General features: G+C 40.8%; 2 protein-coding genes across 4 annotated transcripts in view; one reads left to right on the forward strand and one right to left on the reverse strand.

Moving 5' to 3' along the window:
* optc (opticin) overlaps window positions 1-19,396 on the reverse strand; it is a 133,959-nt gene that overhangs the window by 9,764 nt on the left and 104,799 nt on the right. The gene's annotated exons all lie outside the window — the stretch shown is intronic.
* ren (renin) lies at window positions 1,892-14,211 on the forward strand. Its single transcript, XM_006628555.3, has 9 exons — window positions 1,892-2,040; window positions 3,683-3,836; window positions 4,949-5,072; window positions 5,592-5,710; window positions 7,211-7,407; window positions 8,091-8,213; window positions 8,695-8,839; window positions 10,988-11,086; window positions 12,341-14,211. Exons 1-9 carry the CDS (start codon window positions 1,979-1,981, stop codon window positions 12,500-12,502), a joined length of 1,185 nt encoding a protein of 394 aa, XP_006628618.1. The 5' UTR covers window positions 1,892-1,978; the 3' UTR covers window positions 12,503-14,211.

Raw genomic sequence — 19,396 nt, forward strand, 5'->3', positions numbered from 1 at the left:
TAAGTGTTTGCGGGAACCGAAAACTTAATTCAGCTGACTGACAGTTAATGTCATACAATTATTGCAAGTATTTCAGTATTTGCAAAGTACAATGCTGTTATAGACAGTAGCTGGATTGGGCACTTAGCGCAGGACCTGAGCCATGCGGATGCCATGTTTGTGTCTTTCCTAAAACAGTTTGGATGAGTTTCCTGGACTCTTTGCAACAGCAGACAGGCATCCCGGGTGACTAACCTCCACCAGTGTCCCAGGAGCCCCGGTGGAGCAGGCTGTGGTAACTGAGTCTTCGTGGCGCTGTGAACTGACCCACGTGCAGTCCCCTCAGGTTGTGAGAACCGGTCTGCTGGCCCCTGCGATGGCCTATAATTAATGGAGCGGGACACGGGTGCACACCCCAGAGACCAATCTGTCTGCAGAGGGCCAGCCTGCTGTGGCTCTTCCTAGGACTCCAGCTCAGACTCGGAGCGAAGGTGAGCTGGGGATTTCTGTAGCTCAGAGGGGTACAAGACCGGTCTGCATTAACCCATCAAACACAACACCTCCACAGCTGCAAAAAGAAGAGCTCAAATACCACATCTGTGAAAATAAGAATATCACCACCTGTGAATCTCCCCGAGAGTGTGCTGTTTTACAATTTTCCAGATTTGTTAGACGTTGTATTTACTGTACACGTTTCATTTTTAAATATTTTCCAGGGCATTATCATGGCAAGAGCAAGGTTAATCGACAGCTCTTTAAGGACAGTTTTCAAGAGAGCGACACTTGAATCAGCACAGGAATGGGGGAGAGCAGAAATTTTTTTGTTCAATGCTAGATATGAAGTTAATTTTAATCTGTTTTGTTTTCTTCACAGCTGTATAAAGTGATGCTTCAGTAAATGTCAATGCATCTTTCTGTACTGCATTTGTTTTGGATGCAAAATATATGAAGGGATTTATATGGTGTTTTGAGTCCCATGCATCATTTCTTCAAGCAATATTGTGGAGATACGAAAAGTAAAAAAAGACATACAGATAAAAATTAAACTGTGACAGCAAAGACAAACAATATATAGCCTAAGACTGTAGCTGTAAAAAAAGGAGACCGCAAAACAGTTCACACTTCAGAGCAAAGAAGGTCAACCAAGGTTATGAAGGCTGTGGTAATTTTTCACCCAATAATACCTGAAAGCCAAGCTCTCATGATTACAAAGCCAATCAGTCATTAACACTGATACGGAATAGTGCAAGAAGGGTGCTCTTGCAGATGAGGCCCAGAGAGTGTCTGAAAGTATGCAGTAAATGTAAAGAAATTCATTTAACAAAAAGCATTTTCTTCCCACTGTGGGAGGACCAGAACATGAGCATGTGTGTGTAATTTTCAGGAGTACCCCATGTTTCCCCTGGCCTGTCCTAAGACATATTTGTTGCTTCTGGAGTCATACCTTCATAGACCACCTTGTTGGCACACCTGGAACACCACAATATAAAACAGTTCTAACATAAACAGGTCATTAATGCTCATCTTAGAGGATCCAAAAGACCTGGGACTTCCGGTAACACAGGTCACTGTGAGCACTTTTTCTTTCTTCACCTTCCTTTATTTGTATTTTATTTCCTGTTTCAAACAAATGATTGTGCTCCATTAACATGTTGTTGCCCCATTATTAAAAGCCTCTACTTCACAGCTAACTCCAGGGTGAAGGAGTGCCTCCCTCTGAGAGAACGCTATCTTGGGAACGCTCTGTGTCGCTGCTCTCCGTCTCAACCCCTTCTCTGAGGTCAGAGGTCGCACAGCTCTGGGACCACTTCACCAGGGGAGGGGCTGGGTGAGGGGACAGGGTTGTTTGGTGCTGTTAGCAAAAAGAGGCTTGCAGGGCACTGCTGGGCAAAGAAGAGATGGTATAAAAAGGAGGAGGTACAGTACAGTCTGCCAGACAGAGATCGCCTGAGGAAACAGACTTTGTTTGAAAGCTGTCACACAACCCCCTGCCATCACAATGCGCTGCTGGGCTGCTCTCCTGCTGGTGCTGATGATCACCTCAAGCCAGGCTTTGATAAGGTAACTTTTTTCAGAGTACTTGTCAGCTCATTTATGCATGCCAGAGACACAAAAATTATAAAAAAGAATGCTTGCAATGATGCTTAAGAAAAATGAACCCTGTGGCTCCCTACATCAGTAAATTCTTAAGAATTCTTAAGAAAACTTACCAGGCAATTTCTTTCCACAGACATGATGTAGTTTTACTAGTATGAATCTGTTTTACTGCTGTTTCCCACAGCTTTTGTGTTGATTTAATGTAGGCTTACAAGTTTGCTTTGAGTAACTGAAATTCGATCTATGGGGCTTTTGTCATGCTACAGTGCTACACTTTTACAAGCACATTCCCGACCTACTGTAGTAAGAACACCCCAAATGCCCTTTTCTCTCCTCTGCGATGCAAAGCACGGATTGCAATGACAATAATAATAAAACAATGATTACTATAATAATAGGGTGGCATGGTGGCACAGGGGTGAGCGGTGCTCCCTTGTAATGCTGAGGCTCTGGGTCCTGGGTTCAGATCCTGGGGTGCTGTCTGTGTGGAGTTTGTATGCTCTCCTCATGTTTCTGTGGGTTTCCTCCCACAGTCCGAAGACATACTGGTAGGCTATTCTGTTTCTTCAAAAACTGGCCCTGGTGTGAGTGTGTGCAGGTCCGTGTTTGTTTGTGTGTGTGTGTGCCCTGCGATAGACTTGAGCCCGATGCCTGCTGGGATAGGCTCTGGTTCCCCTGGGAGCCTGTATTTGATAAAGCATTTAGAACATGGATAAGCTTTGGCGCTTATCAGGAGCAGAAAAACAGGATTTGATGGGAAAAGGGAAGAGGACTTTTATGCTTCATTTTCATGTTTTAAACAGGTGTCTAGTATGACTTGATGAAGTCACACCTTCTTGATACTGTACAAAATGCAAAGGACATTGAAGTGTCACATGAAGGAGATTAGGCTCACTCAGACAGGTTTACTCTATACATGATGCAGATGACCAAGGAAATTATTTAAAACGTTTGATTTCCACTAGTATATGATATTCAAATATAATAATAATATATACATTGTTGCATATATTTTATACATCTTAGACACAAAAGTTTTCTCAACACAACATTTTCTATTGCTCTAACAATTGTTATTAATACAGCTTTGCTGTGGGTGAGAAAAAAAAACAAATGATTTAGTGAATTTTTAATTCGCACTGATCAAGGTTCAGTGATCACACGTGATCACAGTAATTTAAGGTGAACATATGAACAGCCCATAGGGAATTCTGTAGCAGCTAAACCATCACTTTTACCAATCAGATCTAATTAACCCACTGTCCGCATCATTAACATAGTCTGTTCTTCTCTACATATTAATAAGGATACAAGGTTACTTTTTGTACTACAAAAGACTGACTTGTAAGGATTAACTGTGAGCATTATCTAAACATTTTAAAACAAAATGGCTAAATTTCAATACAGGTTTACCATAGCTGTGGAGTCCTGCAGCTCAACAAATTTATTCCTGCTGACAATTAGTGCTGGAGGTGTTGATTTCAACCAGTTTAAGTACATAATATGCAGAACACAACAAGCAGAACTCAGCTGGGGTAAGGCCACTCACAGTTTTGTTCCAGTGTGTTGATTTCTGTTCGGCCTGATTCATCTCCTCTCCCGTCAGGATCTCTCTGAAAAAGATGCCCTCGATCCGGGAGACCCTGCGAGAGATGGGCGTCTCCCCAGCCCAAGTCTTTGCCGAAATGGCCCAGAAGATGGGATTTGACTCACCTCCCAGCAACGGGACCGCGCCCACCCCCCTCACCAACTACCTTGATGTGAGACCAGCAAAACCTTTTTAATGTGTACCGAGTAAAAAGTTAAAATGTGAAGAAAATGACACATTTTTAAGTCAGTGTTGGCCAGTTCTGGAACTCCACAATGTGCAAGTTGTAACTCCTCAAGACTTGGAGAAATCGCAGCCAGTTCATGAAGATCATAGCTTAATTAATAAATTGTGCACCAAAATGTTTTCAAAACCATTAACACTCTGCAGCTCCTGAGGACTACCAATCAGGTGTCCCTCCCAACACTACGGTGCTGATCTTTCAGGCCAGTGAACGTCACCTCCGACCCTCAAGAGATATTGGATCAACTGGCTGATTTTCTCCTCGGGACTTTCAAAGCTGAGGAGTTAAAGTGAGCTAGAAAACCCTGCCGGAGTGTGTATCGCCGTAGTAATTAACAACACAGGTCAGCGATGTCTAGCTGTAGCTGCAGAGTAACACAAGCCATCATGTTTTGTGTGTCACCTGTAAATCATCAATTTCCAAAACCACTGGCTTTCACCTCTTGAAATGTTGATTTACTCAATGGCGTTGATTAGATTTGAAATTAAAATCACATCTCTCAAAGACCACAGCCAGCCATTCCTAACTTAACTAAATCAAATCACAGCCACAGCTCATGTGTTCCAAGTCCGTGCGGGGTTATGGATTTATGGGTAAGCTATTAAATATGTGAATCCCCTGGACCGGAGCTGGCCATCCCTTACAGAGATGTTATAAAGGGTGCAGCTCAAGTTAAATGAGACACCAGCTTGCGCTCTTCTGTGCACAGCTCCAGTGTTTGAGGATTGGCACAGGCTTTTTTAAAAGAGATGCAGGAAAGAAGAAAAATACCATAGCGTTTGTAGTGCTTATTATCAATTATGAAGTTAATTATAAAAGTAAGACATTTCCCATAATTTCCTGTCCAAGATTGCAATATAGCCTCTCATATCCTGACACCACAGTTTACAAAGTAGGGAAAATACATTAAATTAAAGCAACAATGAGTTGTGGTTCTTTTTTATCTCCACCACAGGCAATTATGGCAATATTAGAGTGATCGTCAAATGCTCTGACAGCTGTTTTTGTGATTTTTCTTCCCGGTCCCCTCTCTGTCTCAGACGCAGTATTTTGGGGAGATCAGCATTGGTTCGCCTCCACAGATGTTCAATGTGGTATTTGACACCGGCTCGGCAAACCTCTGGGTCCCATCCTACAGCTGCTCCCCTCTCTACACTGCCTGCTGTAAGTACCGAGAGATGGACATACTAGGGAATTACACCATCTCAGTTACATAAAGAAACTAACTGGGCTCTCGTGGCAGTATGCTTCTGCCTGCAAAGGAGATACCTCAACCGATGGAATTATCCATCCCATATCCAGTACAACAAACTTTTAATTAACTTGAAAGACAGACCATCAGTATACAGTACAGTAGATCTGTGCTATCAGGTGGAAATGCAGCACAGCAGTTATTGCACTGACTCCTTGTTGCCAGCAGGGGGCAGTACTGCACAGCTGCAATGTCCTTATCTAAATCTAGATCAGAAATGCAACTATCCAGATGTTTCAGGAATCAGACATGTTCATAGTCACCTTTTTTAGGAAAAGCTTATATGCAAAACTCAGATATTAAATAGAACGCTCCGAAAACAAATGTTACGGATAAATTCTGGATGGAGCAACAGAAGTCTGCCTAAATGCAATGCTTTGCTATACAGTAACGGCATTTTTTTTTTGCTGCATCACTGCATCACTTTCCAGTTTCCCACAACAGGTATGATTCCTCTAAATCCCGGACTCACATTGAGAATGGAACAGGCTTCTCTATCCAGTACGGGTCTGGAAATGTCCGAGGATTTCTCAGTGAGGATGTGGTTGTGGTGAGTTCAGTTCTCATACCATCATAGGAACTTGGTTTTAATTTAGTGCTTAAAACTCAGGAACATGTGTGCATGTGTATGGGGAGTGTGCTGTATTTCAAGTGCTTGAGAGTATATGTTCTCCAGATTTTCTTGTTTTACTTCTCCGCAAAGGTAAAGTGTTTTTATCCAATTGGACATGAGATTCTCAACTTGATGCAGCTGCAACGTTAACAGTAGATATTCTTGCACTTTTAGTTTTGCCAATTGTTTTGAGGAATTAACCAATTTCAAACCACCCAAGAAATTCGCACGCTGCCTGCTCATTCCACTGAGAAAGCCCGCAGCTTCAAGTGAAAGCACTTCAGCTATCAATGTCTTAAGTGCCCCCAATCCACTGACAAACTGTCTTTCCTCATTATTCTGAAACACGGAGCCAAGGTCAAAATGTTATGTCCAGTGTCCTTTTTTACAGTATATTAAACATGAATGATCAATCTGGAAACCTCCGGGGCTTTGCATTTCTTCTCCCACCAATAGTCTGGGTCCTTGTGGAACTTAACTGTCTGTGGGACATCTGGGACACATCGGGGGGCTGTTTAATTATTTTTTATCACCAGTTCACTGATTTTATTGTTTACAGTTACAGTTTGTCTTTGACTATAATCATTTTGTTACATCCGGATCACACAGTTCAAAATGTTGCCTTCTTGCCCCTCTGTAACTACACAGCAGGCTTAATGAAGATGACAATCATGTGTTCAAACACTGATCAAGACCTGCTTTGGCATTTTGCCTGCAGTGTAATCAGAAACTGACTCCAGCTAACACAATCAAAGGAATCAGAACATGACTAATCCAGCTTTGACAAGACACGCACACATCACACTGTAACGTCTCATAAGTGGAACATAGTAATACTGTATACTGTATGTTCTGACAATCAAGTAAGTGTGAAATGGAGATCTAAACAGAAAAGGTGTGGAACAAAATGATTTTCACTCCAAGTAGGAAAATAGGGGTATTGTCCGCCTTATAGCAAGTGGTATGCCTACAGGAAGAGCATTAAGGAGATTTCAGCTGCACAGCTTTTTGATCTTTGAAACATTAAGAATTGTAGGTTCAAGCCACAGGCTTTTGTACTGAGTGTGCTCATAGAACAATAAAATGAAGTAAAAATTACTTCAACTGGACCTGTCTGCTCAAATATTCTCAAAATGAGGCAATGAGTTAGAAATATCCTGCCCCAGGTCTTTGCTAAGACCAGTGAGTATTCTGAGTATTGGCTTTTCTGAAGTTTCATATTTACTGAAAAAAATTCCATTCATTTATTTTGATACAACTAAAACTTCAAAACTGAGAGACAGAAGAGAAGACATAAACAGATTGTCCAGAGGGGAAATAGGTTTTCGGTCTCTTGGCTTTACTTCAATACACGCAAACTCATTTAGACACACCCTGCCCTGTATGGGCGGCCTAGACAAGGGGTAGCCATGCTGATCTCCATTTTCTCTCCTACAGGTGGGAGGTATACCAGTGGTTCAGATGTTTGCTGAGGCAACTGCGCTACCTGCTCTGCCTTTCATCTTTGCCAAGTTTGATGGGGTGCTGGGGATGGGGTACCCCAATGCAGCTATTGATGGAATCACCCCTGTTTTCGACCGCATCATGTCACAACACGTATTAAAGGAGGAGGTCTTTTCTGTTTATTACAGCAGGTAGGCAGACGGTTTTATTTTAAAAAAGCAAGCAAGTTTCAAATACTATTTACCCCTGGGTTTTAATAAAAAGAAGGGTTTGGTCACAGTTGTCTTTCTCACATGGAAGCCCGCTCTGCTTAGGCCTCTAGATGAGATGTTAAACTTAAGTCCAGACTACCAATAGTCTTTTAAGATCCCATGGCGCTAGCTGAGAAGAAAGTGTCTGGTGTCCTGCCTAATTCCAGTACAGGCTCCCTTAATTAAAACTTCCCTCTTTCTATTTCATTGGTGAAGTAAACGTCTCACTTTTCCAGATCATGAGCTGTTTATTGGCGAGGCCAGTACTGCACTGCAGGGATGAATGAAATGAAGTGTGAAGTGTTTAGGGATCTTTGAAATACACTGTAAAAAAAGACAAGGACATCTCTTTATTATTGTTTTTAAACAGATTGCATTGCTGCTAAAACCAGGCAGCTAACTATCGCCTGTGCGTACAGAGCTGAATGTTTGCATTTCTGGACAAGAGTTTGCACAGCTTCCAGTCATTCTAAAGCTAAATACTTTAATTTAATTTAATTATGATACTCACTTCCCAAAATTGATGCTCATGGTTCTGCCTCCACAATTCTGTATATTGCCTGAGAATGTATGTGTGTGTGATTCAGAGCTTCTTATCTTTTATCTTACTGTATGTCTGCCAGGGACCCTCACCACAAGCCTGGAGGGGAAATAGTTTTAGGAGGGACAGACCCACAGTACTACACTGGACATTTCAACTACTTGCGAACCAGCAAAGAGGGGAAATGGCAGGTGAAGCTGACAGGGTGAGGCTGAAATCTATCTAAAATCTGAAATCTGTGGCTCAGTGTGCTCCCCTGATAGCCCCCCCTTTCTCTAGAACACAAGGCTTCAGCTTGCCTAATTAAGCAATTAATGAGTTCAATTAAGTAATTATGGGCTCAGGTGGAAAGAGAACCAGAAACCTTTTGGCTTCTGAGGACTGGAGATGAGCTGCTTTAGCTCTTCTATAAAAGCTTATTATATTTATCATAAAAGTTAACTTCTATAAAAGCTTATTATATTTATCATAAAAGTGAACAATTTACTTAGCTTTGACGATCTTTTCTCATACATCTATGGTTCAAAGTGCTTTAACCAGAATTACAGCATGCCTTCCACAGCAGGTTCTCACCGCCCATATATTTTTCTTTCTCATGCAAAAGGAAACTTATATTCATCCTCATCATATATCGTATTCTCTGAAATTCCTCTCCCCTTCTGTACAACTCCCTCTCTCTTGTTCAGGGTATCTGTGGGAGCAGAGGAGCTCTTCTGTAAAGAAGGCTGTGCAGCTATGATTGACACTGGCTCCTCCTACATCACAGGCCCCGCCTCCTCTGTGTCGATCTTAATGAAGGCCATCAGAGCCACCCAACTGGCAGAGGGAGAGGTATGGAAGTGACTGGGCATTGATTCTACAGGCCCATTTACTGTACTTTTAACAATGCTTTTCAAGTCTACTGATTAAACCTACGGCCAAAAAAAATCTTCACATTATTCAGGTACATCTGTGTGTAAGAATATTTTGCAGCAAAGAGAAACTCAAAATATCACAGTCAACTTCTCTTGAAAACACAATGCCTTAGAAATAAAAAATCAGCCCTCTGCATGTACAGTATTTCAAATTAATAGTGTCACTAATTTATCTTATTCTTAAGTGATAAAAAATGTGGTAGAATGGTATGGAAATCTAGACTTGCATGCATGCAGACATGTACAGTATCAGTAGTTTGTAGTCTGATGCACCTGGAGACATCATCAGTGATGTTATCTGGGGTCACTGGGTATTTCAGGTTTTTCAATATCAGACCCAGCTGAGGTTGATCACGTATAAAACATGTGATGGCTTGAAAAAAATAGATATTTAAGTGAGATAAAAGAGTCTGTGATGCTGATCGTTTGAGGCAATCATACTTCATTCAAGCAGTAAGAGATCTGGGTAATTATTGCTGGGGGAAATCTTTTCAAATAAATACTTTTGACTGCATGTTCATCATGTTACACTTCCAAGATACCTTTAATATCTTGCACCCAATCAAACATTCTTCACAAACACAGAAAAAAGATCTGCGATTGCCAGCCTGAGCTATAACATAATTTGCAAATTAAACCGATAACATCTGCAAGAGTTTGATAGCAATCGCTAGGAGGACAGGGCTTTGAGTTCAAATAGATGCACCAGATGCACCAAAGAAAAGAGATGACGATTCCCTACCTAAAGGGCCATGGTTACCTGGAACTGAAACAGACAGCAATATTCTCAATGTTGCGTGAATGAAAAAAAGAGAACACTTTAGCTCTCTCTCTCTTTCTCTCTCTCTCTGTCAGCTGTGGTATAAAAAATAAAAAAGGAAACTATTCAGGGATCGGTGCCAAATATGGTTTTATAACTACAATTTTTTTGCGGTGAAACATAATTCACTCGTATAACACTTTAGCCAAGAGGGAGTTCCTAGTGTGTACACTGTGTACAGTAAGTAATTCAAGCAGAGACAGTTAATAAGGAGAACCAAGCAGCGAAACCAAACCCCTAAACAGAACAATCACATATTATATTTTACAGAAAACAATGAAAGGCAGAATCGGAAGTTGCACTCACAGGATCCCAAATGTTCCATTACTGTGGTCAAGCACCATGTATCAGTGCAGAAGGCCTCACTCTGAGCTCTGCTCGGGAATGTGAGTGTACTGTATCTTTAACTACTTATGGCTATGGTGGCATTGGCTCTGGTCCCAGATACATAAATCTTTAAATTGCTTTAGAGGACTATGGTGCAACCGTTAAAGGTTCAGTGCGTGTCTCGTGGGAACTGCTAGGCTGATTGGAGGTTGCGAAAAGAAAATAAGAAAAGTTACAAACCCCCAAAAAATGCATTTCAGTTCATCTTGTCAGTTACTGGCTCACTCATCCAAGGAGCCTTGAAATGACCTTTAGCATTTAGCAGTTACACTGAGAATGCTGCTGTTTAGTCACTCACTTTGTGCTCTCAGGCTGTTGAGATTGGACCGATGCTAAATAAATTCCACACACTCAAGCAGTTACGAAGATCCACTGTAATCTCTGTTCAAGATTAAACAGGTCCATTCACAGCCCGGCTGAACCACTGAATTGGCCATCATCAATATCATTAATGAGAAGTGACAAAACGTCATGCACCAGACAAATTGACTGCACCAACAGAACAGGTAGAATCCATCAAATATCTTGACCCTAGCCTTTCTCTAGATCCAAAGAACACTGCCACCTTCCTCAAGCAGTAGCACGTCTGACAACTGAGTTATATTCCAATCTAAGGTTAACTGGAACTCCATGGAAACTAGAAACAGACAGTTGAGTAATATTCCAATCTAAGGTTAACTGGAACTCCATGGAAACTAGAAACAGACAGATAGGATTCCAAGCCAGTAAAAGATACAATGAAAAGTAGACCATATACTGTACTGTAGATGTGCAGGATCAGTAGTAAGGATCACTGATTTTTTTTTAAAAAAGCTTTTGTTTGTTTTGTGATTTTTATTTTCTCTTTCTACCCAACAGTACACAGTCAACTGTGACCAGGTGAAAGCCTTGCCCAGCATTTCATTCAACTTCGGAGGTCATGAGTATTCATTAACTGGGGAAGATTACATTCAATTGGTAGGTCACAGTCACACACTATAAATTCACCACACACAGCATGTAGTCATGGAATCTTGAACAATACTAATTCAATCCATAGTCAACTTAAAACTTTTCCCAGTAATGTTTATTTCTCACTCCAATCTATTTAATGAAATAATCACATTGAAACAGCCATTTAAAACATGTTTGAGAATGCCGCCATCCTAACATGACTGTGATGTCTGTTCAGCTTCTGGAATGTTTGAAAAGTTTCCATGCAGGAGGTAGAAATATAATTTTGTCTTGAATAATAAGGTATAATATTACGACACAGAATATCCTGTGAAGTCTAGAAGCTGATATGCTGTACGTTGTGACAAGTGTGTGCCAGTCAAAGCACAAAGAACTGCTGAATAAACTGTTGAAATCGCATGCTGAGAGACGGCTGAATAAGGCAAAAGGGAGCAGCTCAGCTGAAAAAAGCTGAACTGATGTTGCCTCTCAATCTCATGGTTTGTGTTTCCAGACATTTCATATATATGGGATTTACCTGTACAAGACGCCAGAGCCCTAAGTTCAATGTTATTTGCTTCATGTGAGCATTTGTATCACATGCCAAATCAACAACCATGTTTCCAGTGGGTTTTGTTTTATTTAGTTTTACCCAATTTAATAAGGCATACATTTTGGTAACAACTCACTTCTCTTTTCCCCTTTAAGTGAAGCCTTCCTGACATTAAGATGGCTCGATTTGAAAGTGTCTTGATTTGAAAGACAAGGAAAAACCTAAATATCAAATGGTAGCACAGGTGTGTAAAACCCTCCAGACTTTGAGAGGATGGAGGGGACATGGATGACCGTGATTCTCAATACATTAAAACACTCAATTTAAAACTCCTAGCAAGGTGCCTACTAAAATAAGAGAGCCACCAGCAAAGTAATACAATGCAAAAAGAAAAACGATCTAACTTTTGGTGCTGTAAGGTTTAACTTAGAAAAGCAATGTGCATCCAACCTGTAAATGTGCAAACACTTTGAGAGGGGTTTAGCTTTCCTGAATGTATTTTGAACAGGAAAAAAGGGGGATGCTGCTTTCTCAGCACCCCATCTACACTAACTGTCCCTAAGGGCCCCACAGCTTGTAACTGTGGCAGATCTTCTGCTCCCAGCGCTGCAGGCATGTCTGCCAGGAGCCTCTTGTTTCGCACAAATCAAGGAGCAGAGTGCGAGGTAAGAGCACAAGGGAACCTGGGGACCACCTCGTGACCCACCGCCTGTCTCCATCCACAGCAGTCGCAGCTCGGGGAGGACGTGTGCGTGGTGACCATCACCGGCCTGGACCTGCCCCCACCCACCGGCCCCGCTTGGATCCTGGGGGCCAACTTCATCGCCCGCTACTACATGGAGTTCGACCGCCGAAACAACCGGATAGGCTTCGCCAGAGCGGTCTGAGGCTGGCAGCACACTCAAACGGCGATCCCAGCGGAAAGATTTGTTGCAACCAGAGAAAGGAGGCTGTGTATACAAGAGCGAGATCCAAGAATTATTTTTAAATTAGCAAGTAGCTGTTCAAATTAGCTAGTAAAGCAACCATGCAGGCTAGTTGGACCAAACAGCCTCCTCTATCATTTGTAACCTTTCCTATGTTTTCAAATGCTTGTTTGTTTAAGTATTTACTATACAACATGCTGCCTTTTTTTAAACATGTTGTATTTAGAAATACAACAGAGCTTGTTATGACAGTAGGACCTTCACACAGTGCACACTCCTGTAAGAAAGGGGAAAGACCTGCAGAGATCAGTCAGTTTGCCTTGGGAGATTCCCCTACCACACAGACATTACAATGCTCTCTGCTAATCACGTCTCCCATGTTGTGCTGGTCTACTGGTATCTTGACTCTTCTTGCAAAAGGACAGGATGTTCAGTTGCTCCAATTAAGCCAATACTCTGCAACTGATTTGGATCTGCCCAACAGATGTGGAACCATAAGAAATTAGTTGGAATGCAAACCTGCAGAATTACAAATCCCACTTAGCTGATCTTTAAAGGCTTCAGTAAAAATGTATTTTGGCCTTCCAGTGAGTCATTTTAAAGTTTTCAAAAATGTGTCCATCTCAAAAACAATATAAACCTACCTAATACCTGGCAAAAGTCTACTTGAATTGGCAGCAAACAAGACAACCCGTTTAAAACATGCCCTAATCATAACTATGTCTCCATTACAACTGCAAACCATTAAACACTCCTTTGTTCATTCAACAATTTCAGTTTGTGGAGAAAATGTGAGTGGGACTGTGGTCAAAACCTAGATACTCCATGTCTTATTTACAAAACCTGAACTGTTGTTAAATTTTACTGTATGTGAGCTTTTCTTTTGCTTTAGAAGCCTGATTTAAAGCCAATACCTTTTGGAATACTTCTCATAATACTGTATGTATACTTTTGCTTACTTTCCAACTTGAATCAATACAAATTTATGTGTCAACAGTGTACAACACATCAATACATTTGTCCCACTCTTGAGAATGTTGCAAAGAAAATGTTTTTCATCACTTTACTATGGGCAATTTTTCCAGTTAGATTAAATATGAAGTAGTCTAAGTAATATAAAATGCATAATGCAAAATGCATAAGTGCATGTTACTGCACTTATTTGATGCAGCGTGGGTAAACCCACAATCTTTGATTGCACTGGAATGTGAGCCCTAACATTGTGCGCCATTATTAAAACCAAAACTAAATCCTTCTATTGTCTCCCCAAACGTTTCTCTGCCCCACGATGTTTCCACCCGCCTTCTCTGCTCATTGCTCCTGCTGTCTGATGTTGCCCTTTTCATTGCCTGTGCCTGCAGTTCATTTTAGTGTTTGAACCAATGCCTGGTCAGTCTTTTTGGAATGCCTCTGCTGTTTAATATATTCAAACCGTACACTCGTTCGGTTAAAGCCAGTGCTGTCGATTAGCCTCAACGCACAACCCAAAGCTGATGCAGGCTGGGGTAAAGAGAGCTGCTAGATGTAGCCAGTGGTGTCTGATGTATCCAGTTATATCCAGTTATTGTGTCAAAAATTAAATAATCACCTACACCCAGACTTTGCCACTGCTGCATACAATGTAACCACACCTGCAGAGGGCAGGATGAAAGCAATAAACACCGAACAAACCTGATGTTGATGGCTGTTCATTAGTAGAATTTATGATTGCTTGATTCGCTGTCTGTTCCCCCATTCTGTTCATGTTTAGTCTCCATCTTTTTGCTAACAGTGCAAAAGCACTGTCTTTATTGCCTTTGGCTGTGTCCATTTTCCTTCCTGCCACAAGTTTGTTCTTTGAAAAGTTTGAGAAACTTTGATCCAATTATTCAGTGCAAACAGTGATTTTAATTCCAGCTTGTGTTTCCTATGATAAGGGCAGGCACACAGCACACAGCAACAGCTTCAATAGTTTTAATATCTTAAAAGTGAGGGCAAGAGACAGAAGATGGTTTTCTTATCAGCAAAAGTCAGACATCTTCTTTGTAAATGCAAAGGAACTTAAAAGTCTAATGCCCAATGTGCTTTGGTCGGGATGGCTGTTTTCAACACAATAATTTTAGCTGTCATACAAAGTTGAGAAACAGAAGAAATTAAAAATACCACCACCAACACATCATGATGCAGGACAGTTTATATCGGACATCTTATATCTGACATCAAACCCTAAAAGGGTATCACTATTACAAACACAAAAAACAAAAAAACTATTATGCCATTCCGAAATCTGTGACTTTGTTGCAAAAACATTGTGAAAGCTACTCATACTGTATGTAATCAATTATGTCATCATAATCATCATGTAAACATTATGTGATCATGTGATCAGGGCATGTCATCTGTTTTGACATCTCTCAATGCTCCTGGAAACGGAATTAATTTATTATTCATATATTGCTAGCAGGGACAGTAACTGAACTAACAGCGGTCCTGTTGTCTTCAACATGCAGTGGAAACTGATGCTCTTTACTGTGGTTCCAAATCACTTCCTGGGAACACTCTGCACAGAGGATTCAGACAGAATCTAAGACTGGGCAAACACCTGGCGGTTTAACGACAATTTAACTTGTCTACATTTAATGTAGGGTTTGCAAAGCAAGCAATGCAAACAGAAATTGTAAATGCATGTGGGGAAGCAGTAGAAAAGTAAGCAATATGTTAGGCTGTACAGTAAACAACATAAAACTTCAAATTAAGAAAAGTTATGTTAAAATTGTATAAAGCGCTAGTAAGACGTCATTTAGAATATTGTTTGTTTGGCTTACCTTAGTGAAGAAGAGTTATCTGTTCAGATAAGGAATAAGGCAAAGCAAAACTACAGTATACGCTATGACAAAGAGTGTAAGGAGAAACAGCAGAATCCTGTGAAATACAATTAAAAACACTCAACAAGATTGGGAGAAAGTACAGTGAATAAAAGGAGCATTCAGATCATTACAACTCCTTGCTGAGCAAAGAGGTCTTCCTGTTTAATAAAATCTTAATGAAACCATTTGCTTGCACCATCTTAAAGCTTGAATTCCAGCAAGATCTTGTCCTGTGGATTTAATGGATAGGGCTTAACAGGACCTAAAAAGATCATGTCCTGTGGAAGGCAAGCAGTAAAGCTCAGTGATATGAGAGGAAATGTACAGGCAAGCATGTCTAGTGGTGGGTGAATACTGAATTTCTAAAATACTTCAGATGGGCTTGCCACATCCAAGGAAACATACTGTATGTAAGCTGCCCATAGGCAATGTAACCAGAATGTAAATCATCACTCTACATTTCAAACATGTTAACTTTGCCACAGATTTGTAAATTCTATCTGGTGTGGGGAACTCTCTTGGTACAGCGTACAAACTAAAACCCAAGCTTTACAAAACAAGCACTTGTGTTTGATTAACTTTTATAGGCCTATTGCTACAGGGGTCTACAAGCTGCAGTCCCCATAAATCTGAGGTCTATCACCTGTGTTAAGTTCACAGCTTCTGTGTTAGAGCATTTTGAACATTTGTACCAATCCTCATGGACCTCACTGCTGATAAATAAAAAAATTGATGCTCATGGGCCAATTACTAATCAAACAACGAAGGAAAATAAAGCCACCTTGAGCAACTGCAAGTGCCAAGCATTTCAAGATTGTTTCCTTCTGATGCTTGGTCTTTGCTAGGGCGAAGAAAGTAAAAAGGTGGCCAAGCAGGCGGGTCACAAGTCTTGTTTAGGGGCAGGATACTATGAAGGATAGGGCCAAAGTCCCCTTTTACAATGTAATATAGTACACAACAGAGTTATTGGCACAGAATCCCATAACAAAACCACAAAACAATTGCCATATTACCTTCAGAAGCATCTAATTCTAATAATAAAATGACCTCCATGTAAATCCGCACTACAGGCGTGTCGTGCCACTGGGTACTGTTCCTTACAGAGCCATAGGTAACCTCCACCAAGTGTGTAGCATCAATTCAACACAAGTAAACTATGGGAAGCAAACTTGTTGAAGGGAACAGACGTTCATTTTTAAGGGGTGCAGCTCAAATTCGACAGTAGGAATAAAGTGGGTGAGGTCATATCTGTAATAATGCTGAAACAATCACCCGTGAGCCTTGTAGGGAAATGGGCTGCGTGATCAGAAAGTTTTAAATTAGGGTGAAATTTGCAATAAAACAGGCTCTCAGGGCTCTAAGGTCCTCAATAAACCAAATTATCCTTCCATCAGTTTCCCCAAGAAGGACCCTCCTGTTAACTTCCTAATTACTGCTCAAACAACTGAAAAAATCTAATCTTTCTGATCTGTATTAACAAAACTATGACAGCATCACACGCTTGTTAACTGTCTCTTTCGTGACTTGCTTGAGGGGAAGCAATTAAACACACCCTGGAATTTCAAGAACATGAGGACAGGGGGAAATAAGCAGCCAATTAAAAATGATCCTTAAATTCACTATCAGACATGAATCCTTTCATACCCTATTGTTAGAACTGTAGTAAAGATTAGGAATTCCAAGATCTGCTTATCACAATGGAAAATGCTTGTCTACACTTACATTATGTATCATAAACATTCATCTACTGTATGTAAACCCAGCGCAACAGTACCCATTTAATTTTTATTTTTATTACCATACCATACAGGCAATGTTTTGTCTTATGTGGAAACGATACTCATTCAGAACTCCTTTCAGCTCTTCCTTTCTGCAAAACACCATTTTCTCTACCTCTACATTTATTCAACATGCTCTTAATACATACTAACACCTTACCAGTAGTCTTTCATAAAATTGCATGATATTCATAAAATGGGAGGGATCAGATTTTGCCCTGCAGCAAGAAAGCTGTGAAATTACCTTATTCTTTTGCCTTTGTTCAGGTCAAATCTGATATTCACACTAGGATCTGCTGAAGGAACAAGACGTTCACTCTAGATGCAAGCGGATGAGCTACAAAGGAAGTGGGAGATCTATCACACCTCAAGCTGTGCAGCCCTGGATGAAGATAAGATATGAGCTGGAAAGGTGTTTTTCTTCCAAGAAAACAAAGACTCATTTCCACATGTGTGTTTTAACCCAGCCCTGGACTGCCTTTTCTCAAGTGTGATCACTCCCAAAACGTGCACTGTGCTGATCTAAACCTTTACAACACCTCCAGGGCTGTAACATAACAGCATAAGAAAGTATGCTGGTATTTAGAATATACCAACTTAAGAAAGTATGCTGGTATATAGAGGATATAGAGAAGGCCATTTGACCCATATAGCTCATATGGCTTGATAGAAGTTAATGGCACCAATGGTCTCGTCCAGCCATTTCTCAAAAGAAGCTGGTTATCAGCAGTTTCCAGACCCCTACAGTCCCCAAACACAGGGAATGTCAGTGTGAACTCAGAGCCAGTGCTCATCTGCCTTTTCACTTGATTACATTTGACTTGCTTTCAAGCAGAATATGAAAATGAAGGCATTATTGCCCTTGGAAGGCAAACAACACTTTGACATGTCTGTTTTAATAAGAATTATGAAAAAGCCATCAAATATTTAAATGAAGATATCACATCAGTAAGTGCACATATTTTTCCAATATCTTTATAATTATTATACATCAATGCAGCTGTGTGCAATATGTATTGTCTATATAGAAGCCAGTATACAATAATCTCTGACCTCACAGACCTAACAATGCAGCACAGAAGCTATTGTAAAAAAAAAATCAGAGATGGCTGAGGGCTGGCCTAACAAGCACCAAATGAGAACACAGCACTGGCTGACTGGCTTGGAGTGTTGTCTCACTTCTACAGTTCACCTCTAGAGGGGGCTACACCTGAAAATTAAGAGATGCAGACTACAGAACAGGAACACCTATCGCAGGTGTTCCTTTATACTTCAGAGATGGAATGTGACAAAAATGGTTCGAGTGTGGCTGAAAATGGTGACTGCCTAGGTGCAATCATGGCAAAGTGCAATAAAGTGAAGAAAAGTTGTTAGAAAAACTGTGTTAATTGCAGGGGGCTATGGTAAAGAATGGTTCAAACATTTACAATCATGGACACAAAATCAGCCAATGCTGAAGAGCAAACCTTATGCACTTAAAAACCTCTTTTTTGGCATGCAACTAATACAGCATGCAATGTCCAGCACGAGGTCAAAATGAGGATTTCCTCCTGTCCGTCCATTGGAAAGGCTGAAGTAGACATTGGGCTAAAATACTGGCGACCTCTAGTGGTGGGAAAGGGAAGCACTGGTTCTAATACACTGAACTTTCAATGCGCTATACAGTACGTGAAGACCATTGGTTCATTCCAAGAGTGCAGATTCTCAACTCATCCTAAAGCCAACACCTTCCTTGCCCTGAATGCAAAATGCTCCATATGGTGTTGGTCTGCCCTGCTGTCTTCCCTGTCACTGCTGGCATGTCATTATTTGAGACACTCCATTAATTTATTGCTAAACCAACATTACAGTTACATCTCTGACCATCTACAGCTGCCAATTACAAATCTGTAAATCAGCCTCTTCATGTCAGGATGTTATATGTCTCCGCCTCACATTTTTTGGATGCATAACCAGTTCTGGAATCTATTTTCAAAATCTATTTTAAAAAAATACCTTAAACACTATCTGATGTGAGCAGATAGGAAAGCTGCATGAAGTACTGAGGTAACCAGCAGAGAACAGCGTCTCATTTCCTCTGCCGCCACTCCACTGTACCATCCAGTGTGATCTTAAGCAGAAACGTCTACCTTTATTGTCTCAGTTTTACAAGTACTGCAGTGAGGGACAGGCACACCAAGGGAAGAGAACAGTGTCAATCTCAAATACAGCCAGGTACAGCACATTAAATA

This window comes from Lepisosteus oculatus, chromosome 5 (assembly GCF_040954835.1).
Source record: "Lepisosteus oculatus isolate fLepOcu1 chromosome 5, fLepOcu1.hap2, whole genome shotgun sequence".
Classification (NCBI taxonomy): Eukaryota; Metazoa; Chordata; class Actinopteri; order Semionotiformes; family Lepisosteidae; genus Lepisosteus; species Lepisosteus oculatus.

Coding starts and splice junctions, on each gene's coding strand:
- ren (XM_006628555.3), top strand. CDS start 1,979: ATGCGCTGCTGGGCTGCTCTCCTGCTGGTGCTGATGATCACCTCAAGC. Junction 3,837..4,948: donor CCCTCACCAACTACCTTGAT/GTGAGACCAGCA, acceptor TCTCTGTCTCAG/ACGCAGTATTTTGGGGAGAT. Junction 5,711..7,210: donor TCAGTGAGGATGTGGTTGTG/GTGAGTTCAGTT, acceptor TCTCTCCTACAG/GTGGGAGGTATACCAGTGGT.